General features: G+C 42.1%; 1 protein-coding gene across 1 annotated transcript in view; it reads left to right on the forward strand.

Annotated features, from left to right (window-relative positions):
* The first annotated feature begins 708 nt into the window (after positions 1 to 708).
* ACE2 (angiotensin converting enzyme 2) overlaps positions 709 to 27602 on the forward strand; it is a 43928-nt gene continuing 17034 nt past the window's right edge. Inside the window, exons 1-13 of the mRNA XM_050963607.1 lie at positions 709 to 891; positions 5569 to 5727; positions 8836 to 8929; positions 9689 to 9832; positions 14171 to 14283; positions 15372 to 15480; positions 16657 to 16754; positions 18797 to 18966; positions 21257 to 21483; positions 22235 to 22379; positions 25754 to 25852; positions 26663 to 26785; positions 27099 to 27271. Of these exons, the coding sequence (XP_050819564.1) occupies positions 709 to 891; positions 5569 to 5727; positions 8836 to 8929; positions 9689 to 9832; positions 14171 to 14283; positions 15372 to 15480; positions 16657 to 16754; positions 18797 to 18966; positions 21257 to 21483; positions 22235 to 22379; positions 25754 to 25852; positions 26663 to 26785; positions 27099 to 27271 (1837 nt within the window). The remainder of the gene's footprint in view (positions 892 to 5568; positions 5728 to 8835; positions 8930 to 9688; positions 9833 to 14170; positions 14284 to 15371; positions 15481 to 16656; positions 16755 to 18796; positions 18967 to 21256; positions 21484 to 22234; positions 22380 to 25753; positions 25853 to 26662; positions 26786 to 27098; positions 27272 to 27602) is intronic.

Consider the following 27602-nt stretch of genomic DNA (forward strand, 5'->3'; position numbering starts at 1 on the left):
GCAGCATGTCTGGCAGCTGTGCAGCCCGGCCAGATCCAGATATGCTGCCGCACTCCCTGGTAGGAGCTCGCAGCCCTCCGCCCAAAGCGCTGCCTGCGCAGTGGCATGACTGCGGCAGAGGGGGATTAACGGGGAAGGGATTGGGGGCCAGCCTCCCCAGCCGGGAGCTCAGGGACTGGGCAGGCTGGTCCCGCGGGCCAGATGTGGCCCACAGGCTGTAGTTTGCCCACCTCTGCCCTAAGAGGCCAAGCAGCAACATTACACCAGTCCTTCCCAAGAGATAAGGTCAGGTAGTGTTTCACTGAATTTGCTAACTATTTTTGTAGATTATCATCAATCTGTTAAAAGATTTGCAGATCTTGGACTTCCTCTGACACTGTGAGATTATAGATGATAATCACCTGTGTCATTGACAGCATAGTGGGGAAATATTAACTAAAACTAAAAGCCTTTTATAAGAAGACCATAAAATGCTACTAGTAATTATGTTTCTCCAAAGTTAATCATTAACTTTTGTTTATTTGCCTTTTTAAAGCTATTTTCATTTCTGTCTTTCACTGGATAAAAACGATAAAAGATCCAGCAAATTGAATTCTCCCTTTTCCCCTAGCACACACCTATGTGCAAAGGCTAATGAGACAGCAGCTGATCAGAAAGCTTATTTGAGGGAACCTACCTCAATTAGTGGATCTTGGCTCAGAAGGAAGTATGTTAGTCCATCTATGGCTTCTTTGCTATCTCACGGCTGTTGCTACATCACAAGATACAACACAAGAGGCCAGCAACTTTTTGTCTCAATTCAATGTACGAGCAGAAGATCTGTCTTATGCAAGTTCACTTGCCTCCTGGGACTATAACACCAACATCACAGATGAGAATTCCAGAAAGATGGTGAGTACTCAACACTGTCTAGGAATGTTTGCTATTATATTAGAAATTATATTCTAACGACATGATATTTTACTGTATTGCTGTAGATTGATATATAGGAATTGCTAATGGATAAGGAACTAGGGATGGGTTCAATTTTGGATTTTAGTTCAGAAGTTACTGAAAAATTTCTGATGGTCATTTGGTGGGTTATGTGAAATGAGTTGGTGACCTAAATCTATTTCACAGTGGATGATCGTCTGCCTCAAAACACTGTCACTGTTCTCATAGATTAGCATCCTTAGCAATCACCAGTGGGATAGGTAGAATTGTACTGTGAGGATAATTTAATGAAGACATAGATTTCCAGATTTCCAAGGTCTGATGTTTGGACTAGCAGAAGCTAGTATGTAGCCACAGGAAGGACAGTGACAGTTGTGCTTGCCCTACCTCACAATAAGATTCACTGTCTCTCAGTCTCTAACTATCCAGCCTCTAGCTATCCAGTACAATCACCTGCCCCTCTGGACAGATATCATATGCTGTGACAGCATTCAACCATAATCTGATTGGTCACTGAGGATTCAGTGCTGCAGCCATATTAGAAAGCATCTACTATCCTTGGAATCTTGAAAATCAATGGAAAATATTGTGGTGACTTTTGTAGCTATATTTTAAAGCAAACTCATTTCTAAATAAACATTTCAGCATGTGATGATGCAGTGTAATCTCAACAGACCTGATTTTGAAGAAAGGTATAACCCAGAATCACCACATCCAGTGGAATCTTACTAGTTAATGAAAACATGGTCTAAGTGTAACATTTCTTAATCAAAGTATAGTCTCTGATTGCAGGATGAAATCCTCCTGGTTAATCATAGTTCTGTGACATTCTGAATCACATATAATTGAAAACTCCATTTAGCAGCTTTAAGCAATAGGATAATAAGGTGGCTCAGTGTGATAGCAGTAATGAACACAAGTATGATGGTGCTCAGGGATGGTGCCTCTGGTTGTCCCTCGTGCATGCATTATTGTGATACCAGCAGTGACACTGATATGGCACCTGTCTGCTAAAGGGACAAAGTTAATGAAAGGTGCCCCCAGTGGCTTCCTCAAACCCACTTTTTTCATAGAATGTGGTCACCCCTCCATAATCACACAACCATTTTGCCCACTCCTCAATCAGTTCTCCAAATGGGTGGGGACATCCCATGCACTCAACCAACCTGTCTTGTGGAGAGGTACTGCCTGGCAACCCAACTTGCCCCAGCTGGCTCTTCTCATCGGATAGAAAATGCCCCCTCTCTGCCTAAGCCCCAACCTGCTTAGTCATCCCCACCGGGATCAAATAATGTAAAAAATACATTTGTATACTAATAAATTTGACTCTGGTTGGGTATCAAACATCACGACTGAAGTGTTAGAAAGAAAATGATGCCCATTTTTGCTCATTCCCAAAGAATAAAGAAAAAAAAGACATTGCCAACATATTCATACATAGCTCTGAATGTATGCATGCTGAGTGGTAATTCTTAGCTTCTGATGAGTCATTAGCAAGGAGCTGTGATAACCATAGGTGCAATGTCCCTTAAATGTACTGGAACATATGGAAGGGAGATTAGAAATATCCTAAGATTCCAAACCAAACCTGCATGCCAGGGTCTCATTGTCCATAACAAACAGTGGAAATGAAAGCTGGCTCTTCTAGTGACTGCCGAAATCCAAATAATGTTAGGTGCTAAGGGTTGCACTGCATCTGTGAGCCAGCTTGTCTTGCAGAGTATAGACACACAGAGTAGGTGCAAGCAATTGCTTGCTATGGGTTTATATTCTGCATGTACAGTTTAGGATCCTAAACTGCATTTGAGAGAGTGTGGTTTTCCATGTCCAATCAGTAAGCACTAATTATTGTAACTTTGGGAAGATTAAATATTTGTGTAATCACATGAATTACTAGCAGTGACAAGGCAGTTATGATTTATTACTTCTATTGTGGCAGCACCCAAAGGACTCAGTCAGAATCATGATTCTTGAGCTATGGACTGTTCAAATGTTCATATTTGAGTTCTTCTGAAAGAACTCAAATATGAAGTTGCAGAACTATTAACTAAGGTTTGTAACCTGTCCTTTAAATCGGCTTCGGTACCCAATGACTGGAAGTTAGCTAATGTAACGCCAATATTTAAAAAGGGCTCTAGAGGTGATCCCGGGAATTACAGACCGGTAAGTCTAACATCGATACCGGGCAAATTAGTCGAAACAATAGTTAAGAATAAAATTGTCAGACACATAGAAAAACATAAACTGTTGAGCAATAGTCAACATGGTTTCTGTAAAGGGAAATTGTGTCTTACTAATCTATTAGAGTTCTTTGAAGGGGTCAACAAACATGTGGACAAGGGGGATCCAGTGGACATAGTGTACTTAGATTTCCAGAAAGCCCTTGACAAGGTCCTTCACCAAGGGCTCTTACATAAATTAAACTGTCATGGGATAAAAGGAAAGGTCCTTTCATGGATTGAGAACTGGCTAAAAGACAGGGAACAAAGGGTAGGAATTAATGGTAAATTCTCAGAATGGAGAGGGGTAACTAGTGGTGTTCCCCAGGGGTCAGTCCTAGGACCAATCCTATTCAATTTATTCATAAATGATCTGGAGAAAGAGGTAAACAGTGAGGTGGCAAAGTTTGCAGATGATACTAAACTACTCAAGATAGTTAAGACCAAAGCAGATTGTGAAGAACTTCAAAAAGATTTCACAAAACAAGTGATTGGGCAACAAAATGGCAAATGAAATTTAATAAGGATAAATGTAAAGTAATGCACATTGGAAAAAAATAACCCCAACTATACATACAATATGATGGGGGCTAATTTAGCTACAACGAGTCAGGAAAAAGATCTTGGCATCATCGTGGATAGTTCTCTGAAGATGTCCAGACAGTGTGCAGAGGCAGTCAAAAAAGCAAACAAGATGTTAGGAATCATTAAAAAGGGGATAGAGAATAAGACTGAGAATATATTATTGCCCTTATATAAATACATGGTACGCCCACATCTCGAATACTGTGTACAGATGTGGTCTCCTCACCTCAAAAAAGATATTCTAGTACTAGAAAAGGTTCAGAAAAGGGCAACTAAAATGATTAGAGGTTTGGAGAGAGTCCAATACGAGGAAAGATTAAAGAGGCTAGGCCTCTTCAGCTTGGTAAAGAGGAGACCAAGGGGGGATATGATAGAGGTATATAAAATCATGAGTGATGTTGAGAAAGTGGATAAGGAAAAGTTATTTACTTATTCCCATAATACAAGAACTAGGGGTCACCAAATGAAATTAATAGGTAGCAGGTTTAAAACAAATAAAAGGAAGTTCTTCACACAGTGCACAGTCCACTTGTGGAACTCCTTACCTGAGGAGGTTGTGAAGGCTGGGACTATAACAATGTTTAAAAGGGAACTGGATAAATTCATCGTGGCTAAGTCCGTTCATCAGAGGATGGAGATGGATGGCAGGAGAGAGATCACTTGATCATTGCCTGTTAGGTTCACTCCCTCTGGGGCACCTGGCATTGGCCACTGTTGGTAGACAAATACTGGGCAAGATGGACCTTTGGTCTGACTCGGTATGGCCGTTCTTATGTTCTTATAGGTAGGCGTGCCCTGTACCCCAAAAAGCTTACAGTCTAACTCAGGAGTCGGCAAACTATGGCCCGCAGGCCATATCTGCCCATCGGATCTTTTAATCCGGCCCTCGAGCTCCCACTGGGGAGTGGGGTGGGGAGCGATGCTTTCCCTGCTCTGGTGCTCCAGCCGGGGAGCGGGGTCAAGGGCCTACCTTGCTCCACTCCATGCGTGCAGCAGCTCCGCACGGCTCCTGGAAGCAGGGGCAGGCAGGGGGTTCTGGGAACCACAGCCAATGGGAGCTGCAGGGGAGGTGCCTGTGGACGAGGCAACGCAGTGTGACCCCGTCTCCGCATGGGAGCCGGAGGCAGGCTGGGCCACTGTTTTCATGAGCCACTTCAGGTAAGGGCTGTCTGGATCCTGCACCCCTGAGTCCCCACCCCCTCTGCAGCCCAACCACCTGCCCCAACTCTGATCGCCCTCCAAACTCTTTGATCCCAGCCTGAAGCCCCCTCCTGCACCCTAAACCACTCATCCTCAGCCCCACCCCAGAGTCTGCACCCCCAGCTGGAGCCCTCATCCCTCCAGTGCACCCCAATCCCCTGCCCCAGCCAGCCCTCCATACAATTTCCATACCGAGATGTGGCCCTCAGGCCAAAAAGTTTGCCACCCCTAGGCTAAGTTAAGACAGCATGCAACAAATACAGGAGGGAAGGAGGACAAGGAGAGCAGTAATAAGTATGTATGATTACATAGACCAGCTATATGCACAGCTTGATGGTTCTGAATCCTTTAAAAACTGGTTTGTTTGTTTTGGGAGAGGCTCTTGGCTACTTGGTTACTATTTTTCCAAATACAAATAATTTGAAAAGCTCTACATCTGTGAAGAAACTGAATCCAAAATGTTCCCTAGTTGTTTTCATTGTATAGTAGAATTATTTCCAAAGCTAAGGAGAGAACTAGCAAAATCTACAAAACGAATTCTTCATGCAAGGAATGTTTTCTCCCCTAAAAATTCTTATCTCGCTGGATTTCTTATAAATGAGTAATTCAGACTTTAATGAATCTGTTTTAGAATGAAGCTGGAGCCAAATGGTCTTCATTCTATGATGAAGCATCCAACAATGCCAGCAAGTTTGCAACAGATAAAATTACGGATCCTATTGTCAAACTCCAACTTCAGTTTCTTCAGGACAAAGGAATATCAATCTTATCTGGGGAAAAGTACAGTGAAGTAAGTTGCTAAATGTATGTAGACTGTCCCAAGAGTTGAAATACATTTCAAAATGTCTCTGGCAGTGCTTCCAATATTATTCCTAGTCTTTGTTTATCCCAGCAACATATTAAATCCCAACAGTGTTGTCTTGTTGTGAATCATATATCTTTTATTAGCTAATATTACATATGCGCACATTTAATTTATTGCTAGTTTATATCATGCATTAAATATCTACACGTTTAGAACATTACATAAACTCATTGAATACTCAGATTCTTCAGCATATGTTACATACAATTAAGCAACACTCATGTGTCTGTATAGCATAGTCAATGGCACTGCTCACATAAGAAAAAATATATACACACTTATGTGCTTTGTAGGGTCAGGGTCTAGGGGAATAAGTAGAAACACAAACAAAAAGGCAGTCAATGAAATTCAAAGGTGGCAAATTTACAACTAAGACAAGGAAATAATTGTTCAGCTGTGTAATTACCACAGAAAGTGGTTAAGGCCAAAAATCTAGCAAGGTTCAAAATGGGACTGGGCATTTATATGGATATCAAGAGTATCCAGAGTTATGACTAATGCCTATACACATATCAGAAGGGATATTGAACCTTGTGCTTCTGGGCTTAAGCCAGTCTCTAACTATTGGAGATTAAGAGGAGACCTAATGTGGAGGCAGATTATCCTACATCTGTCTACCACGGAGTTCTTACATCTTCCTCTGAGGCATCCTCTGAGGTCCTTGTCAGAGACAGGATGGAACTTGGGTCTGATTCAGTCTGGCAATTCCTGTGTTCAGACAAGGGGAGATTGTGAGCAATTTGAAATGGTTCAAGCATATATTTTGCATAATTGTACTGTTGTGGTGGCATTGTGGTTGTGAGTGATAAGGCATTTCCATCTTTATCTTCTATTTTTAGGCACCTATAGCTTTCCAGAAGAAAGACTTACTGGGTTGAAATTGTTCATGCTGGTTCTCAGCTCAAAGGCAACTTTCTGTACAGTTTGACAGAACTCCATTTGTGTTTTTTCAGTTTTCTGATTGTGACATCCCTTTCCCCTCCCCACATACACAATTGTTGTTCATGCTTACAGAAATTGCTCAAACATATTCTTTTTCTCTCTTGGATAGCTCAGAATAGCTTTGGTACGAAATATCAAAGTGAGCAGGTTGTGAATTGGGGCTATGTCTGTACAGCTTATGAATTCTGGTTGATATTATGAAGTTGTATTATGGAAAACTGTGATACCATTTGTGCCTGTATGTATGTGGATCCACTATTGCTGACAGGGCCTGTAGCAGACAGAATTAATAGAAGGTGCTTACCAAGGGAGAGCTGCTAGATATGCTCAGTACAGGGAGCAATGAGGAAAATAGATTTCAAAAATATGTTGGAGATTTCAAAGGGGGGAAGTCCTCCAGTTTCTGTGACCTTTAGGCAGTGAAGTTTACAATTGTGTCCAGAGCCATCACTGTTACAAAGAATTGGGCATTATGAAACAGCTAGTGGAGGACTGTTAAGGTTGACACTGGTCATACAGTGTTTACACTCAACCTGTGCTGACCTCAGCAGGTGAACTATGATTTCATGCCATTCGGTAAGGTAGTTTTACTGTGTTGCTGTAGTGGGACACTTACGTTGGCTGGAGACAAATCTGAGACACATACATGTGTTTAGCTGACTCCTCTGATGGGGGTTGTGTTAAAGTAGAAGCAGTGGAAAGTTACCAGGAGCAGAACAAAGGAAATCAGGTGACTGGGGAAAGTTTTTAATAAGAAATCCATGGACTGTTCAAGAGACAGGAAAAGGAAGCATGGGGCATGAAAGAGGAAGGTCACAGAAGCTAGGTAAGGGGCTCCAGGAGAGAGAGGCTACCAGTCATGTGACAGCGCTCAGGAGACAGAAATCACCCTGCCTGCCTTCCTGGAACCAGATGGTCCCTAAGGACTCCCAAGGGAAATATGTTCTAGGAAGGGGTATGCCTTTAGGCTTAACTGTTTTGTGTGATCTGTATTCTCCTCTGCTTTACATAGTTAAGTATAAAAGAGCATTAAGGTGTTAGACTCTGTGCAAAGTTTGTGTGTGGTGTTGACTGCTTCACAACTGCTGTGTTCCCCTGAAAGAGTTAAACTGTAACCAGAAGCTTCACACTTTGGGGTGGAGTTGCGAGAGAGGGTGTGCTTGAGTAACTGGGGTATCTTGAGGGTCAGTGCTGATTCTGGAGGACAAGGGCAGGTGGGATGAGGAGCTGGGGTTCTGAGAAGGGGTAACAGACTGAGCGTTGGTGACCAGGCATTGTGACAAACAGGACAAGGGAGGAAACAGTGCTACAATCTGCTAAGGCTCCAGAAGCTTAACACGCCCTAGGGGATGGAGAGCAGACGAAGCTGTGGAATCCTCATGAGTGAGTGTAAGGGGCATTTGCTAGAACATGTGACAGTTGGTATATAGTCCTCAATGAGAGAATATGCTTTTACTCAACACTGGAAAAGTTGAGGATAGCTGAGAGAGAAAGAAATAAGTTAATGATAGGTAAGTGAAAAGAGAATGCTCTGTAGCACCACTGTTAAGGCTGAGATAGAGCTGAATATTTTGAGATGCATTTGGCCTTCAGCTGAACCAAGACATAAAACTTAACTTCTGTGTAAATCCACCGCAAACAGATTAACGCAATCTACCTTATGTACAGTTAAAAAATACAACCAACAATCAACCTGTCTGATCTGGAAAAAGGACCTTTTCCCCTCCATTAAAACGCATGTACTGTATACTTACCTAGAAACCCTTGGCATGGATGCCATATACATAAAATGTATTGTTCATCTTTATGAGGATGATAATGTATTTGAAGGGTTTTGTGGAATCATTTAATATCCACTCAAAAGATGTTACATTATCTGTCTTGTCCAAGTAGGCTCCAATTTAGCAAAGCATTTAAGTGCATGCTTAAATTCATTTTTACTCAGGTACAGGGCTTAAGCACATGTTAAACTGCCTTGCTGGTAGGGATAGGCTGCTGTACTGAGATTTTAAGGACTAACAGTTATGCAATAGTTATTTTGTATTTATTGTGTTTTCTTTTTTAATGGGCTATTTTGTATTTAAATTGCAGCTGACAACTATTTTAAGTACAATGAGCACCATCTACAGCACTGAGATCGTGTGTAAACCTGATTATCCATTTAACTGCTTGCCGCTGGAGCCAGGTACAATATAAACAATGTCTGTCCTGTGCCTTTTACGTTAACAGGTTTCATGAAGAGTGGAACAAAGCAGAGAGGAGGTTTTTAATTGTGAAAGATCAATTTTTAGGTTTAATAGATCTGCGTTCTCCAAATGCTTTTGTTTTATAAAGTTGGTGGCGGTGTGGTTTTTATCCCCCAGTACAATTTTGCTGTGACTTTTCACACATCGAAATAATTTAGTGAAATAGCATGAGTTGCAGAGTTCATGGTCCTCCATCTGGCTTGCTCAAAATTACCTGCCTCATTTCAAATGATGTAGGTTTGTGTGGCCAAAACTTGGCTGCGGCTTCTAATGTTGCAGAGTAGTCTATGCTAGCTTTACATCACTTGGGGGTTCTGCCATACTGGGGGAGTTTTGTCAAATTCTGTCAAAAGAAATAGAAATTCTATTGGCAGACTTCAAGCCAGATTCTGATTCCATTACGTTGGTGTAAGTCCAGAAAACTGCATTAACTTCAGTGAAATTAATCTAGAGTTACACTTGTTTTAACTGAATCACAAACTGGCCACATATCTCAGGGCAGAAAAGATGAAATAGAAACAAATAAAACATTTCCTTCAATAAACCAAAACTTTCAGCTACAGCATCACTGGTTTTACCCAAAAAGTGCATTTCATTGTTCCTTGTTTTCCTGTTTGTTTTTTTTTTAATGTAGAATGACAAGTACTTAAGTTCATCTGTTATTTATGGCTCTGGTTCTTTTTTTAAAATGATGACAGGTCTAGATGCTATTATGACTAGCAGCACTGATTACTCTGAGAGACTATGGGCATGGCAAGGCTGGAGAGCTGAAGTTGGCAAGAAGATGAGACCCTTATATGAACGTTATGTTGAATTGGAAAATGAGGCTGCAAGACTTAATAGTAAGTTACAATTGCAATTATTTTGTCCTTCAGAAGTACAGAGGGCCTGATTCTCCACAGCCTTTCATACCTTGTGCAGTCATTTGTGTCCAAGCAAAGCCAAGATCTTCCACGCACTGGGGGGTAGCCTTGTGCACACACTTAGCACTCACTTTATACATGTGTAATCTGCAAAGGCCTGGTCTAAACTTAAAAGTTGATTAACATAGATATGTCCTGTCACGGTGTGAAAAATTCACACCTCTGACCAACGTAGCTATGCCAACCCAACTCCCCAGTATAGACACAGCTGTGTCAATGGAAGAACGCTTTGGTTGACATAGTTCCCGTCATTCAGGGTTGTTCTGCCTACCACCAACAGAAAAAACCCTTGTGTCAGTGTAGGCTGTGTCTACACCAGGGAGCCATGCTGGTATAGCTCCAGTGATATACCTATGCTGGTATAGTCTCTGTAGTATACACAGACCTTAAGGTTTGTTATTTCAAACGGGCGCACTTTGAGAAATTACGGGAGCTAGTTAGTGAAGTCAACTGGACAGAAGAGCTCAGGGCAGGCATGGGCAAACTTTTTGACTCAAGGGCCACATCGGAGTTGCAAAACTATATGGAGGGCCAGGTAGGGAAGGCTGTGCCTCCCCAAACAGCTTGGCCACCACCCCCTTCCCTTCCCTTCAACTTCCCGCCCCCTGACTGCCCCCTCAGAACCTCCAACCCGACCTCTATCCACACCCCTGCCCCCGACAGCCCCCCACCCCCCGGACTCCCACGCTTATCCAACCCCTCATTCCCCATCCCCTGACCGCACCCCCCTGAACCTTCACCCCATCCAACCGCCCCCTGCTCCCTGTCCTCTGACTGCCTCCCAGGACCCCCACCCCTAACTGCCCCCCAGGACCCCACCCCCTATCCAACTGCCCGCACTCCCTGTCCCCTGACTGCCCCTGTCCCCCTTGCCTCTTATCCAACCCCAACGCTCCCCGCCTCCTTACCATGCCTCTCAGGAAAGCCTGTGAGGTGGACGGGCACAAGCCATCCGGTCCGGCAGGAGCAGCAAGCCAGAGTGCTCCCCGTGTGGTTGCAGGGGAGGGGGGACAGCAGGGGAGGGGCTAGGGGTGAGCCTCCCTGGCCGGGAGCTCAGGTGCCGGGCAGGATGGTCCCACGGGCTGGATGTGGCCCGTGGGCCACAATTTGCCCACCTCTGGCTCAGGGACTTAAAAGTGGAGGCAGCTTGGAATTTCTTTAAGTCAGAGGTGAAAAAACTGTGTGAAATTTGCATCCCAAGCAAAGAGAAATAACTAGTGACAAAGGGCTGCAGACCTAACGAGTTGAATAGCCACCTCAGAAAGGATATTTGTGGTAATTAGAGAGCCTACAAAGAACGGAAGATGGGATTGATCAGCAAAGAAAGCTGTCTCAGAGGTCAGAAAGTGTAAGGATAAAGAGAGAACTGCCAAAAAGTCATGCTGAGTTAGATCATGCAAAGGAAATTAAAACAATTAATAAAAAATTCTTTAACTGTATAAATAAAAGAACAGGAAAAGAAGTGAGTCCACTATGCTTTGAGGATGGGGTAAAGGCTAAGGATAATCTGCGTGTGGCCCAGCAACTCACAGCTCAGTTTTCCATAAGGATGATAAAATAGAACAACGGTAGGATGGCTAATGAGAATGAGTGTACAAAAATGGAAATTACTACCTCTGAAGCGGTAGCAAAACCCAGAGCTTAATGCTCTCAAATCAGGGAGACTAGAAAATGGAAGTAAACAGAAAAAGGGATAAAATGCAATGTGGGTTTACCAAAGGTAGATCATGTCAGACTAGTTTGGTATTTTTGATAAAATAGCTAGGAACTGGCTAAAGGGAAGACAACAGGTTGTACAGAAAGGAGAGCTACCAGCCTGAAGGACAGTTACTAGTGAGGTTACTTCAGGATCTGTCTTGGGGCTGAGAGCCTATCTCTTGAGGGTTGACTAAAAAAGCTTCATTTGTTTAGGCTGGAAAAACAAAGGCTGAGGGCAGGATTGGATTTCTGTCTGAAAATGCAGCAGGGCAGTAAACACCTGGGAGGGTTGAAAAGCTGTTTAAGTTAAAGGACAAGGTTGGCACAAGAACAAGTAGGTATAAACTGGTTATGAATGAATTTAGGCTGGAAATTAGAAAAAGGTTTCTCACCATCGGAGGAGTGAGGTTCTGGAACAGCCTCCCAGAAGGAGTAGTGGGGGCAAACAACCTAACTAGATTTTAAGATGGATCTTGATAATGTTATGAATGGGATTACATGATAGCATTGCCTGCAGTAGCAGGGACTGGACTCTATGACCCAGAAGGTCCTTTGCAGTCTGACAGCCCATGTTCCTATGTGATTAACTGTACACGGTGCAAGGAAGTGGAGAATCAGGCCAGTGATCAGACCAGGTACATTTCACCACTCTTACACCATAATGACGAGGTCTGTCTTTGTTGGCGTTTTATCTCACTCTCATAACACCACATTATCTTTCACTACCTGAAATTAAAACATTGCCCATCACTGGGCTGCACTGTATTTCACGGCCTCTCAGTCACAGCTGAGTGGATAACTGTGGATGTGGTTATGTCTTTTTGTATCCATTGAGTTGTATCTTGTTGTATCAGATGGGAGAACACGTGTGGTGTTAGATTTTTATATATTATGTTCCATGAATGATCAGATTTTCTAGGGTTATGTTGACAGAGAAGGCAATAGGTGGAGGAGGCAGGCCAATACTTCGCCTAGGTGAGGTGCAAATGCAGCTATTATTTGAGCATTTGAAGGAATTTTTAATTTAAGGCACAAAAGATTATGCAGTGTAATGCTTTTCAGAGATCTTCTTCCCACCAATAAGAAAGGGTCATCCTCTCAAGAAACAGCAGCCTGGATTAGTTGTTTTTATCCTGAGAGCTTCTATGATAGATCATACCATAGCATATAAATAACACCTATCAAGGTGTAGCTACATCATAAGAACATAAGAATAGCCATACTGGGTCAGACCAAAGGACCATCTAGCCCAGTATCCTGTCTTCCAACACTGACCAATGCCAACTGTCCCAGAGGGAATGAACAGAACAGGTAATCATCAAGTGATCCATCCCCTGTCGCTCATTCCCACATTCTGGCAAACAGAGGCAAGGGACACCATCTCTGTCCATTCTGGCTAATAGCCATTGATGGACCTATCTTCCATGAATTTATCTAGTTCTTTTTTGAACCCTGTTATAGTCTTGTCCTTCACAACATCCTCTGGCAAAGAGTTCCAAAGGTTGACTGTGTGTTGTGTGAAGAAACACTTCCTTTTGTTTGTTTTAAACCTGCTGCCAATTAATTTCATTTGGTGCCCCCTAGTTCTTGTGTTATGAGAAGGAGTAAATAACATTTCCTTATTTACTTTCTCCACACTAGTCACAATTTTAGAGACCTCTATCATATCCCATCTTACTCATCTCTTTTCCAAGCTGAAAATCCCAGTCTTATTAATTTCTCTTCATATGGAATCTGTTCCATATCCCTAATCATTTTTGTTGCCCTTTTCTGAAACTTTTCCAATTCCAATCATCTCTCTCCCCACGCAACCATACCTCTGCCTATCTACTTTCCTGTATTTATACTTCCTCAAAAAAATCTAACCAGAGGCAGTGCCAAAGCATGGAAAATGTAAGTCCAAATGATAAAAGTTTGTCAAAGTTACAAGCAATTGAAGAGGGAAGGTTGTAATGAAAAGTGTCAAGGCAACTTTAATTAGAGGCCTTGCTGTCAGCTCCCACAATATTAGAGAGGGCCCAGACAGTGAGCTATAAATATAGACCATCCCCTCCCCATCAAATTTAATGAATTTGAATCCCAGGATCTGAGCTTGCCCCTATAGTTGTACTCTTGAGGTAGATTCAAAACTAGAAAGGGCTTTTTTCCTACATCTAGTCTGGAGGCAGCCTGCCCTGCATATGTTTTATGAGAACGATTTGTGAGATTTCATTGTCGCTGAACCCGAACCCAAGTCTTCATTCTCCATTGACCCCTAATCCAATGAAGAACTCCAGTTTAATCTGTCTCTTCATTCTGCCTCTCTGATTAGTATGAATCACAGACAGACCTACAAACAGTTGTTGCAATTTCTGTTTCTGCTGTCCCTGGAGACCAGGACAATCTAAACTGCAGTGGACCAGAGCTTTTCCATGGAGTGGCTTCCTCCTTCCCATCATCTCAGAGGACACATGCTTTCAGTTCCAATACTAGTAACTTCATCTCTCACCTTATAGGGAGAGAGTGATTAAATTTCAGGCTGGACTCTGGTCTCAGGATGAGCATGCCTTTGTTTTACAGAGTATTCTGACTATGGAGATTATTGGAGAGGAAATTATGAAGTAGATGATTCCACAGAATATGCCTACAGCCGTAATCAGCTGATTGAAGATGTGGAAACAACATTTGAGCAGGTAGTGATTCAGTGTCAAGTTATGGGAGTTCTCTTAACCACTGTTCTATAGTTTCATTTTGTCATTTCTACACTGGTTAGTAATTTGTGAAAGTTTTGTGACTTAAACTGCCGTACTATGGGGAAATAGTACAACTCTGCCTAGCCCACTGGCCTTGGGTAACGTAGGCTCCACAAACCATAATCAGGTGGTTTTGTTCATAACATTTATTGCTGTCACAGTCCTGTCAGTTTCACGTGGAGTTTCACATTCTCGTGAACTTAAAGACTTCAAAGCAAACCTGGGGCAAGCGCAAACAGAACTTGCAGGTTTCATATGAACCTGGACACTTTTCTGGAATTTGCTTCTCCCCATGCTCCAACAGGGCCTGAGTTTGTTACAAAGCCTATATATTTATCTAGTCTTTTAGGGGCAAATTTAGCTTCCTCTGTCACAACCATAGAAGGTCCCCTTTGCAGTGGAACTTCTGCAAAATGTACAGCAGTGTGCAGGAGGGGGGAGAATGAGGGGTGTGACTACATGTTATGCAGCTTCTTCCATCCTTCTCCTATGTGGGGGTTATGTGAATCCCCATAGAGAGCGTTCTGCCATGGAACTGTAGTGACATCCATTGAGTGGCTCCATGGCTTAGGGATAAATATGCCTCCCTCCCTTGCATCTGTGCAGTGCTATTAGGGCTTTACTAAAGGAAAGGTGGATTACAGAAGCATTGTGTCTCCAAGCTCTCATATGCAACTTAATGATGGGAATATGGTTGCCAGAGTCCTGTTAGCCAGCTATTTCCTTTGGGAACACCCCAGTGCCATAATGAGGTCAGGATGGTCTTTGCAAAGGACCCCATAAAGTCACCAAATTCATTCTCGAACTTCATGGCCTGATATCAATATTATGGGACAAGATGACAACTGGATTGCAAATTTCAGAATGTATTCACATGACATTGTGTGCGTACACCTAGGACATTGGACAGGTGCATGATAATACAATAAGCAATATCCAGTTGGTTGAATCTTAGAGGCTCTGCATTTCCAGATGGTGGCTTAGACAAATTAATGGCTCTGTGATCTAGCCCCATTTTTTTTCTTCAGATAAAACCTTTATATCGGGAGCTACATGCTTATGTGAGGTACAGGCTGGAGAATGTTTATGGCTCAGACCGCATCAGTTCAACAGGATGTCTTCCTGCTCATTTACTCGGTATGAAAAAACAACTGTATTATACAAGCTTGATTTCATAGATACTTACTGCTGTGGGAGTAGGACAGCGCCATTTAAGACATAAATATTAAGACATTAAACTGCATGTGAATCCAAATTCTTGATATAATTTTTGGGCCCCATTGCACTAGGTGGTGTACAAACACACAGTGAGAGAGACAGTCTCTGCCCTGCAGAGGTTGCAATCTAGACAGACAAGACAGAGAAAGGGTGGGAGGGGAAATGGAGGCATAGAGAATTGAAACAATCTGCCAAAGCTCATACAGCTGATGAGAGGCAGAGGTAGGGCTAGAACCCAGGTTCCCTATTTTCCAGTCCAGTGCCCTTTCCATTAGACCATATTGCCTCCCAAAAATGGCACTCTATAATGTAGCCAACTTAACATCATTAAAGGAAATTAGGTCAAGATTCTCAGAATTGTGAACCTTAAGCTAAACCACTAAACTCTTACTTAGGAACATAATTTTAGGCACATATTTTTTTTAAAATCTTGACCTTAACTGTGACATTCTTATTTTAACTGTGCCACCTTTATGTTGCATTAATGTAATATATACATTTAGCCATATATGAATAGCAGTTAATGAAAATAATAAATTGTAGCATTATACATAGAAAGGCAGGGAATGGTCAGTTGTTTCAGTTTTGAATGGTCCTGAAGCTATATGGTAAGAGGTAATTTATCTCAGGGAATGATGATTTTTGCTTTTCATTGAAGAAATTAGCACCTTTGAGGTTGAAATAATTTTAGTGTGGCAAATAAAACTATTTTTTAACATATTTTCTAAAATATTCTACTTGTGATGTCATTATATTAAGTATATCCTGTCTATGTCTGCCATCTGTTGTCTCATACTTAGATTTTAAGCTCTTGGAACAGGGACAATTTTGTTCTGTCTTTGTACATCCATGACTGGGCTCCTAGGAGCTAACATAACAATAATAATAATAATAATAATGTGCCTGATGCAAAGCCCATTAATGTTAATGTAAGGACTTCCATTAATTCCAATGGGCTTTGCGTCAGGCCATAGCTTACATGTGTGAAAATCCTTACGCCTATTATGATACAAACCCAACACTCTGATGATGACTTTCAGCATGGCAGATAGTATGCTATTTAATTAATTTGTAACTTTCCCTTCTCTGTTGAAGGTGACATGTGGGGTAGATTTTGGACTAATTTGTATGCCTTGACAGTCCCCTATCCAGACAAACCAAACATTGATGTAACTTCTGAAATGGTTAAAAAGGTAAGACTTCTAATGAGATGTCAAGCAGCAATTGGCTGCCTTGCAAATATGGTTTTGCTGTGATACTCATGGTTCTTTAAATGATGGTTTTTGGTAGTATAGTAAATGGAATACTTGAGCCATCCCCCTGGAAACCAGGGCTGGCCTTAGGTATAGTCATGCTTCAGGCATAGAATTATTTACTACACTCCCTTTATTGTTTCCTTTACTCTTTCCCTGTGTTTATCCATTCCCTTCCCATCTGTTCCCCTCTCCCTCACTATTCCCTTCGCTGTCTCTCTCTCTCTCCATCCTCTTCCACTGTCTAGTCTCAGCTCCAACTCCCTTTCCCTCTTCTGCATCTGTTCCACAAGATATAGTTTGTGTCTAAAAATCCCAGGAAATAAAATCCAACCTAAGAAATCATTGCACTAACAAGACGTTTGCCCTGGTCAATCTACTTGTATGTTGTATCCTTTTCCCCGACTCTGCCAGCCTTGTGTCTTTCGACTGTAAGCTGGAAGGACAGTGTCTGTCTTTTCTGTGTTGTACAGTGCCTAGCACAATAGAGCCCTGAACCTGGCTGGGGCCTCGAGGCGTAATAACAACACCAATAATAATGTTCTGTGATGTTTAGTCAAATGTTTGTAGATTTGCCTGAATTTCATTCATTTTACAAAAACAATCAGGAGAGCTTCATGTTTAACATTTAACTATTTTTCCTAAGCATACCCACTTCCTGGATAGGAAGCTCCACTAATATGGCCCCATTGCCAGAGTACCTGAACCCAATCTTTAATGGATTGATCCTCACAACACCCTGGTGAGGTAGGGAAGTTCTGTTATCCCCATTTTACAGGTGGGGAATTTAGGCACGGGGACACTAGGAGTTTCTCTACACAGTGAAGCCCAGTGTGCAGTAAGTTAGGTGTGGATTTACAACTGCTCACTGACTCTCCAGGTGGACTCTTACTGCACACTGCTAGTGAGGACGCACTCCACTGACACAATGAGCACGGTGTGGACATGCAAGATCGCTTTGCTTAATTTGAAGGCTCGATATCGACTTACATAAATATGTCGACTTAACTTTGTAGTGTAGACATGGCCTGAGAGTGCTCTCAGGTTGCTTAGCTTAGTACACTTGCAAAGTGAGTTAAGCTAATGTACACAAAGGCAGTCTCAGTACGCAGTAAGAGTATCCGCACTGGGAATTAGTGCAGAAGAGCTAGTGCACGCCAGCTCCTGTGAGCTTTCCAACCCCCACTCCCATGTAGACAAGCCCTAAGTGACTTGCCCAATGTCACCCGGATGTCTATAGCAGAGAAAGGAATTCAATCCAGATCATCTGTGTCTCAGGCTAACACCCTCACTGGACTTTCCTACCCCCCTAATTTTAAAGCCTGTGACTTTATGGCTTTACTCAAAGTTAGGCTAATAAAGAGCTCCCCCTACTTAGAATAAATAAAATTGCAGAATGAAATTCAAATGAAGGTTTTTAAACTAATTTTCAAGTACAGTTATGATCAGATAAGGGACTCTAAACTCAAACCCTTTTTTACTCAGCTCTGTTGTCTATTTGTATTGTGAGTTACAGATCCAATTTCCCTTTCACCTGGTTTTACAATACTGCCACTCCACTGCCTTCAACAAGTTACTCCTGACTTACACCACTGAGAGGGGAGAATTGGATCCTATATCTGTGTACATTTCTGACAAAACTAAGTTTTTACTACTTTTCACTCCTATTAATGCTTTTCTGTTCTGGCTCATGCATTGTCAATGGACTAGCTTTGACTGCGGAAACCTGATTATTGATGGTGATCCATGCGCCAGCTTGCCTCAGCTCCCGTAGTGAGTTTTCAGGACTGGCAGTAAGCTACTCACTTACTTGCAAACTGTAAGACTTTGATTTGAAGTCATTGAGATATAATAAGTGTGGGGACTGTGATACTGTTTTTCAAAGTCACTTTTCAGAATAGAATCTGTTCTACTGGACTGTGAGAAATATCTAGCCATATGATTGGCTAATATTATAAGTGAATTCTCATTGTCTGTTTCAGAATTGGGATGCAACAAAAATATTTAAGGCTGCTGAGGATTTTTTCATCTCTGTTGGCCTCTATGCAATGACTGAAGGCTTCTGGAACAATTCTATGATTACAGAGCCTAACGATGGCAGAAAGGTTGTTTGCCATCCTACAGCTTGGGATATGGGAAAAAAGGATTATAGGTACTGTAAAGTTTGTAACTCTTTCCTTTGAGTGCTTATAGAATCTTCACATTTCTCTTCAAAGATGTAAAAGGCTGTTATGAAAAAGGCAGTGATCTCTTGTTCTCCAGGTCTAATAAGGTTAGGACAAACAGTAATTGGCTTAGTTTGTAGCAAGAGAGATCTGGGTTAGATAAGTGGAAAAAACTTCCAACTAGAAGTGTGGTTAAGTACTAGCACATGTTATCAAGGGAGGTTGTGGAATCCTGGTCACTGGAGGTTTTTAAAACGAGATTAGACAAATGCTTGTCAGGGATGATCTACATATACTTGGTCCTGCCTCAGCACAGCAGGCTAGACCAGATGACCTCTTGAGGTCCCTTCCAGCTTTACATTTCTATGATTCTTTGCTATCTAGTCAAGTGCACCAGGGCAAACTGCTATTTTAATTTTATCTTCTCCTTACTTCTCTAATATTTTTGGTAGGGGGCAGATTTAGGATGGTTAGGGGAATCTAAACTGGATTTTGTAATCTTTTTCTGTAAAATCAATGGGCTACTCTCTTCTATTAAACAGAGGATTGTGTTTATATTCATATAAGTTAGTGATAGAACAACTGTGTTGGGTGACATCAACAAAATTATCAAAAAAGTACAGTGCTTAGCCTGGGGCTATGTGGAATTTTTAGTGAAAATTTTAGTGAAAATTTATCCCCATGTGTCTGCTTCATATTCAGTGAGAGTGTGAATTTATATACAATGAGACCCATTGGAGCAGGTTCTATCTTCCCTTGAAATTAATGGTACTGTAGTTACCAATATCCTGCAAGGAGAGAATTGGATCAGTGGTGGGTCACCAGTTATCAGTCATTGATCTAGGGGTGAAAATTTCTAGTCCTGGACCATCTACCAATGTAATTTGGTGGCAGTGAAGGGAAACCATATTTGAGGGAAAAAAGAAAAATTTGTCTGGTGGGGTTTTATGAAATAGCAGTTGTATGAAGGTGCTCAGAGGTGTGAAACATCAAGAGTAGCTTTGGGTGAGATGGATTAATGAGCAGAGTCCAGGGGAGGTGGTCCAAGATGCATGATATATTCAGCTCATCACACGCTTTCATAATTTAGCACACAGATGTCACTATATGTTGTATGTACTTTGCCCTTAAATGCCACTTTATAAACATTACATAGTGAGGCCTCAGTACCCACATGAGGTGAGCAGAAATTATCATCGTCATCTCCATTTCACACATGGGGTAACAAACAGGAGTTAAATGACAGAGTGTGTGGCAGAGAGGAGATTAGAAAGCAGGTCTCTTGCCTGCTACGCCTTATGTCTTATTCACAGATCATAATGGTCCCCAGGCAAATCGTGTCTTAGCTACCCCAACTGTAAAATGTGGCAAATGGTGCTTATCCATCCCTATAAAGTGTTCTGAGATCAAGAGATAGAAAACTGTTGCCATAGGTGAGTACAAAGTACCATCTACAGCAGGAAATAGACACACAGAAAAGGTATTTCATTTGCTTGGAAGGCGCTGTGTTCAAGTGGATTATACAGAGGCTTAGCAGAGAAAGGAAACCTGGGTGTAGAGATTTTGGTTCCAAAACGAACTCTCTGTGACTTGGCCATGTCCTGTAACTTCAGAGATAAGCTACCTTTCTCTAAGGCGCAAAGCCTCCTGGAGCTCCCCCAGTGTTGATGTAACTCTGTGCCACACCTTACTCAGGGCTGTATGCAGTTTGCACAGTCCAGCTAGTCATAAGGGTGCAATAAAGCCTTAAATCTCCATGTAGCAGCAGAAGTGTTAATAATATGTATCCACAAAAAAATGGATGTGTTCAATGTGCATCTCTACATGTCTAAACACTCAGGCTAAAAACAGTTCTATATGTGTAGCCGATTTTTGTTAATTTCTTACTGTATTATCCAGCCAACTATGTAAACTTGGCAACAGAGATTTTCCTTAATAAGCATGGTTAATGTGTCAGCTTTCAGAGTTTAGCCATTTTTTACTTCTCTGCATAGAAAATGCATGGCAATATTCTTTTTACCTCTGCAGAATTTAATAATAGCCAAAAGAATTTTACTTAAAACTTTCCCCAAAAATCGCCTTTAGGAAGGGATCAAACATAGAACAGACCCAAAGGTGAATGTTTTAGAAAACGATGAATGTGAAATACACCAGGGGGTTAGTAAGTGAGTTATTTAAGCTGTTTTGCAGCCACAACCATGGCATCCAGTACCAAACAAATGGTATAACTCTGCCAGTGTCTTTATTTAATTTTAAATGCTTTGCATTGGAATGCAGGATCAAGATGTGCACTAAAGTGAATATGGATGACTTCTTGACGGCACATCATGAGATGGGGCATATAGAGTATGATATGGCATATTCCAACCTCTCTTATCTGCTAAGAAGTGGAGCTAACGAAGGATTTCATGAAGCAGTAGGAGAAATCATGTCACTGTCGGCAGCTACTCCAAAGCATTTGAAATCACTTGACCTTCTAGAATCTACTTTTCAGGAAGACAATGGTAACTAATAAAAATGTATTCATGCCATATTTTGCAGCAGAGTATGAGTAAGTTTGTAAGACGAGTGAGTTACTTAAATGCTTTTGAGAATTCCATCTCAGTTACATATCACAGTATGCTCATTTCCAAAATGACTTCCTGATCCAGGAAGCAGTTATTTATAAGGTGCCACTCATTTAATGCTACTGCAAGAATTTAAATTAGTAGTTCTTCACTACCTTCAGAATTGAATAATTATTGAGGAAATCTTCACAGCACAGTAAGGTTAGTGGTGGTCCTTGTACTTTGTTTACATAAAGCTATGCAAATCTATATCAAAATGTAAACGGCTGCTTTGTCCAACTTCTTCTTCACAGCTGGATTTGTCTGACTTGTCCAGTTGAATATTAGATGATGAAGATGAGCCTAAATCAAATCCCTCAATCCAAAATCCTCCAAAATTTAGATTAGGATTTGGATCCGAACTCTTGAGCCCAGGCCCATCTCAACTAAATAAATACAACCAAATAATGTTGCAACAAAAGCCACAGGGATTATGAATGTTTAGAAAGTAGAACTGGAGCAAAAAGAGAAAAAAATGTACAAATTTCCATAACAATATCTTCCTGGGTTTCTTTGGTTTTTTTTTGTGTTTCACTAAAATTTTCTAAGCAGATGTACTCATTAGCTACGTATGGTGAAGGAAGCAACATTAGTAGCCTGGTCATGTATTCATCATCACCTTAACAGTTACATTGTGCTCTTTTTTCAGAAACGGATGTCAACTTCCTACTCAAACAAGCCCTCACTATTGTTGGAACAATGCCTTTTACTTATATGCTAGAGAAGTGGCGATGGATGGTATTTAGAGGTGACATTCCAAAAGATGAGTGGATGAAGAAGTGGTGGGAGATGAAGTAAGTGTGGGGAAACAGGAAGAAGAACTTTTGGGAAAGAGGGTTTAAGGGTTTGTTCAGTTTTCATTTTCAGGAGTACAAGAGATATCAGGGAAGTAGAGGGGAGTGCCAAATTATTTAGCAAAGTAAACAGATCTGTCACAGTGGCACTGAAATGCTATCCACTGGTAGATGATGATCTTGGTCTTCATACACCTGTGTGGACTAAATGTCTGCAGTTTCAGAGATTAGGTATGCTGAAATAGGTCTGTCTCCATGGTACAGTTTGGGAAATTAGCTCTTCAGGAGTCAAAAAAGGAGCTATATTTCATCTCCACTCCAAAGGCACAGCAGAAAAGAGACCTACTTTCTAATCCCATCTCTGTCACAGACCTTTTAACTTCTCAGTGTTTCACAGTTACCCCATGTGTGAAATGGAGATAATAATAGTATTCACCTATCTAATAGGATCTTGCTCAACATCACTAATGCACTTTCTGGGACCTGCTCCCAAGTCCATTCAATGTAATGGGTTTCTGTCACAGGGTTCACAACTCACCGCTGTGGAACATGTAGCTCATGACCAGTCTGATGCTCTCTTGTTTGGTGTCTCATCCCGTGGTATCACTCACACTCTCTTTCTGGAGTCAGGTTACCTCCTTTTCACCAGTCCAGGTGCTCCCTCTTCATAGCTTGGCCCTTTGGCCAGGTCACTATAGTCCTCCTCTTCTGGGGTATCAAAGTCCCATTGAATGGCTGTCCTAGGCCGTCTTCTGGTCCACTGCCCTGTCTGTGCCACTTCCTCAGTGACTAGGAGGGAACCTAGGCCTGCCCATTAGCCCGGGTACCAGGCAGGGATCCTATAACCAGTGGCCAAGGTCGGCACTGTCCAAAACCTTGCTGTTCTTTCCTTGGACTGCTTCCCACTTTGCTTCTGTCAGGCTCCTTTTCCACCCTTCTTTGGGTATGCCCACCTCCTTCTGTTTTGCACCGCATGGTCTCTCTCTCTCTCTCTCTCTCTCTCTCTCTCTCTCTCTCTCTTTCATCAGATTACTCCCTCTTTATCACCCAGGGTATTCCTTTTTCATGGCTTGGCCCTGTGGTCAGGTCACTATAATCCTCTCCTTCTGGGAGATCAATGTCTCATTGGATGACTATCCTAGGCAGTCTTCTGCTCCATTGCTCACCCTGTGCTACTTCCCCAGTGGCTGGTAGGGGAACCCAGGCCTGCCCATTATGCCGGGTTCCAGCTCAGGGACCCTACAACCAGCAGCCAAATTCTGCACTATCCAAAACCTTGCTGCTTTTTCCCTGGGCTGCTTCCTGCTTCATCCCTATCAGGCTCCTTTTCAGCCCTCCTCTGGATATGCCCTTCCTTCAGGGCCTGAATCCCAGGGCTTCAGTTCATCCCCAGTTTCTTCCTTTTCCCCCTCTAAGCCCAGAAAGTGACTAACAGCCTTCCTTCCCTACTGCAGCCCACCTCTTACTTTCTCCTTCCTGGTTTTATAGCAGTTTAGCCTGGGCTTCATCATCAATTAGAGCTTTTCAACCTTGACTGGTGCATCTTGTCACAAGGCTAATTGGCCCTTCTCTCTATTCAGGTCTTGCATGGGGTAGACACCTCATCATGGTGTCTTTGGTTCAATGGGCTATGCATCAGACCCATGATGAGTGGTGTGTGAAGCCAATTGATTGTGGAATATTTTACAACAATGATTTTACCTTTCCTACCCCATCCTAGCATAAATCCTTTGGTTTTTAATCCTTTGGTTTTTAATCTTTTATGTCAAAGGGCCATATCCTGCTATTCATTTTGAAGCAGTGCCACCACTGACATCACTGTGAGTTCTGTGGTATTGATCTCAAAGGTGAAAAAAGTTAGCCATGTTATAAACTCTTTCACAGTCCAACATTAAAACATAGATACTTAGGTTTGGAGTTTGGAGTTTTTTTCTACAGAAGCCTTGGTTTTACTCAGTTCCTTAGCAAACACCCAAAAGCATTCATTCTAAAGTTGAAACACATGGAAGAAGAATAAATTAAAACAAGTACTTATACTGAAAATAACATTGAGTGATATGCAAATTTAACTTAACCCTTTAAAGTTTCACTCCATTTGGAGGCAAACTATCAGAGTCTTCTATTTGTAGAACAAACTTTCTTTGATGAAAAGAAAAGGGTTAATTTCACTTTCAGTCATGTTGGGTAAAATGCATCCTGTTTCTAACAAACACACAGACACAAGGTAGAGGAGAGATGGGACAGAGAATGTGAGGGAAATATGGCTTTTGTTGATGGCTTTGGAACACTGGAAGGCTGGTGAGTCACGAATGGATGCTTTGGCTGGCAGGCCAATCAGAGTACCTGTTGCTTGGACCGTGGTTCACATTCCGGTCCGGGACATAATCTGGTTGAGTCTTTTCTCCTTAAACAGGACAGGATTGTGGTCATCTCATCCCACTATGCTGATGCAATGCAGTTGATTTCAGGATTTGATGAAAAAATGAAGACTAAGAGATAGGATAGGAGGAAGGAGGAGAGGGTGAAAACAACACAAGAGGAATGGAACAGAACAGGATCTTATGTGCCTTTGCAATTCTGGCAATTAAGTATCCCCACTGATGGGCTGAGGCCTGGATGTCATGATATGATTTCCAGGATTCACAAGTGAAAAACAAAGTTCTTTGAATGCTAGCAAGGCTAGTGGCCTTCCTCTCAGAAAGAAAATCTGGTCAGCTCCTTCTATCATGACGTCAGAGAAGATGAGAGCAGACGAGACCAACTGAGATACAAGGTGGAAAACGAAATGAATTTTTTTCAAAGCCTTTTTTTAAGAAACCCCCCAAGGAAAAAAGTGAGCAGCATAGTTCATCCCCTTTTATTTTGTCCACCAATTAGGCCAAATATCCGCCACACCAATTTTAGCTCATTAATTTCAGACTACACCTCTTCTGTTTTTACAAAGCATCATTTCAATAGTTCTTGAGTGATATCAGTCGCCTCTTTTTGTTTGGACTAGTCTAGTTGCTCTGCCTGGTTTTCTTGCATTTATTCATAACATTTATCATAAAAAACCTGTTTACCATTGTTAATTTTCAAACTGGCAAAAAGTTACAGATTACTGTGACATTTTCACTCACTTCTTACATTTGAGTTTCCAGTCAGGGTTAAATGTTTAGGTCCAATAATCCCATGCACAGTAGTTCCATGCACAGATCAATAGTAGTTTACGAGCCTAGTTTATTTAGCTTTGTTATGTCTGTATTTGGAAGGTAAGGGAGATGCCAACAGTGATGACTGCTACAAACAGCAGCTGTTATGTGGAAAGGTCAGTATATTTCTTCTCAAGAACTAGTAATGGAAATGCCTCTATTTTTTTCTCCCCCTGTCCACAGGCGAGCAATAGTGGGTGTGGTTGAACCACTGCCTCATGATGAAACGTACTGTGACCCTGCTGCTCTATTCCACGTGGCCAATGATTACTCTTTCATAAGGTATCCTTATCATCATCACTTAACTCCTAGATGACAAGCAGCAGTGTGCTAAATGCTTCATTTAGAGTGTTAAGGCCAAATCTTCTTTTGGTTAGGCCCTGGCCTAAAGCCTCCTGAAGTCAATGGGAATCTTTCCACTGACTTCAATGGGCTTTGGATCAGGCCCGCAGACTAGTTACATTTGTGGGGCCGGATTCTCACACGATGCAATGTGACTGGAGATGCCCAGTAGCAATTCCTTGCTGTGCAGAGGAACTTTCTACACAGCAGTGTAATGTTGGTGGAGATGGCTCTGTTGTTTCCTATGCCAGCTGCCTCTCTGACCCTCCCCATAAGGGGAAGGAGGGAGCACCTTGGAAGTCCTTCACTGGAGTCAGGTTCCTAAAGAACCAGTGGAACAGGCCCTTGAAGGATCAGTAGCTAGTGCCAGTGACATACATTAGGGATGCCCCTGTACAGCCCTGACTCAGAGAGCTGCAGCTGGCTCCCTGGGGGTCCTCCATCCAATCAGTACCAGCTGTGCTCAGCTGGAGTGGAGAATCAGAGTCTCTGCAACCCCACTTACTCCAGCTAGGGCCCATTGTAACGGAGAACAAATCTTGGATCTTATGCTGTGTTTGTTTTTGGCGTTTGAACATTATCAGGGTGCTAGGCCCAGCCCGTCATTAGTGTTTTGTCTTTCTCTCCAAAGTGCCCAGTGTCACTAGCAGAAGGGGTGATCTAAATTGCTGCTCATTCCAAAGGGCAGGGCTATTTGCTGCTCCAGTGTGAGCTGGGTAACAAAGTATGGTTTTTTTTCTTTTCTTTTAGATATTACACAAGGACCATTTATCAGTTCCAGTTTCAGGAGGCACTTTGCAAGGCTGCTAACCATACAGGTCCTCTTTACACATGTGACATTACTAATTCCACGGCAGCTGGTCACAAACTGCGGTAACAAAGCACACAATTTGTTATATAAAAGGAGATTGAATATAACAGAGCCAAATTCATCCTGGCTGTAAAGCCACTTAAGTTACTGAAACCAATGGGGTTACACCAGGGATAAACTTGGCTCTACATTAAAGTCTGTTTCCTCATCTAATTCCACTGGAGTTATGCAGATATATACCAGCTGAGGATCTGACTCATAGGGGTTTAGTCTCCTATCAATGAGAAGGGAATTTATTTGCATTAATATGCATGCGTACATATAATCTGTGCACAGATGGAACCTAGCAATAATTTTTGATCCTTCCACATCTAGGGACATGCTTGTCTTAGGGAGATCACAGCCCTGGACCCAGGCACTAGAAAGTATAACAGGAGAAAAGAAGATGAATGCAACACCCTTGCTCCACTACTTTGAACCCTTGCACCAGTGGCTGATAAAGAACAATAGTGGCAGATCTGTTGGTTGGAACACATTCTGGACTCCATGTGTGTAATGGTTTTATATGCAATTCAGAATGCCTGACAATACAACTTCTCCTCAACCTATGCCCCCTTTCTCTTTCTGCAGTTGTTGAATCTGGCAGTTGGGAGAGGCAACAGGCAAATTCTACTTCCCCAGGACCCAGCAGTAAGAGTTGCTCATGCAAAAGTGCATTGACTTCATCACTCCCAAAGCTGGAGAGTCAGCATACTCAGAGACCACGGTGGCCATCAACCACCTGTCACAGCTTTACCTGATTCCCAGAAACTGAGCGCTTGACCCTGATAATGAATTATTGACAAAGGGCACTTTAAAAAGCTTTTTTACACCAGCAGT

The sequence above is a fragment of the Gopherus flavomarginatus genome, chromosome 1 (genome assembly GCF_025201925.1).
Source record: "Gopherus flavomarginatus isolate rGopFla2 chromosome 1, rGopFla2.mat.asm, whole genome shotgun sequence".
NCBI lineage: Eukaryota > Metazoa > Chordata > Testudines > Testudinidae > Gopherus > Gopherus flavomarginatus.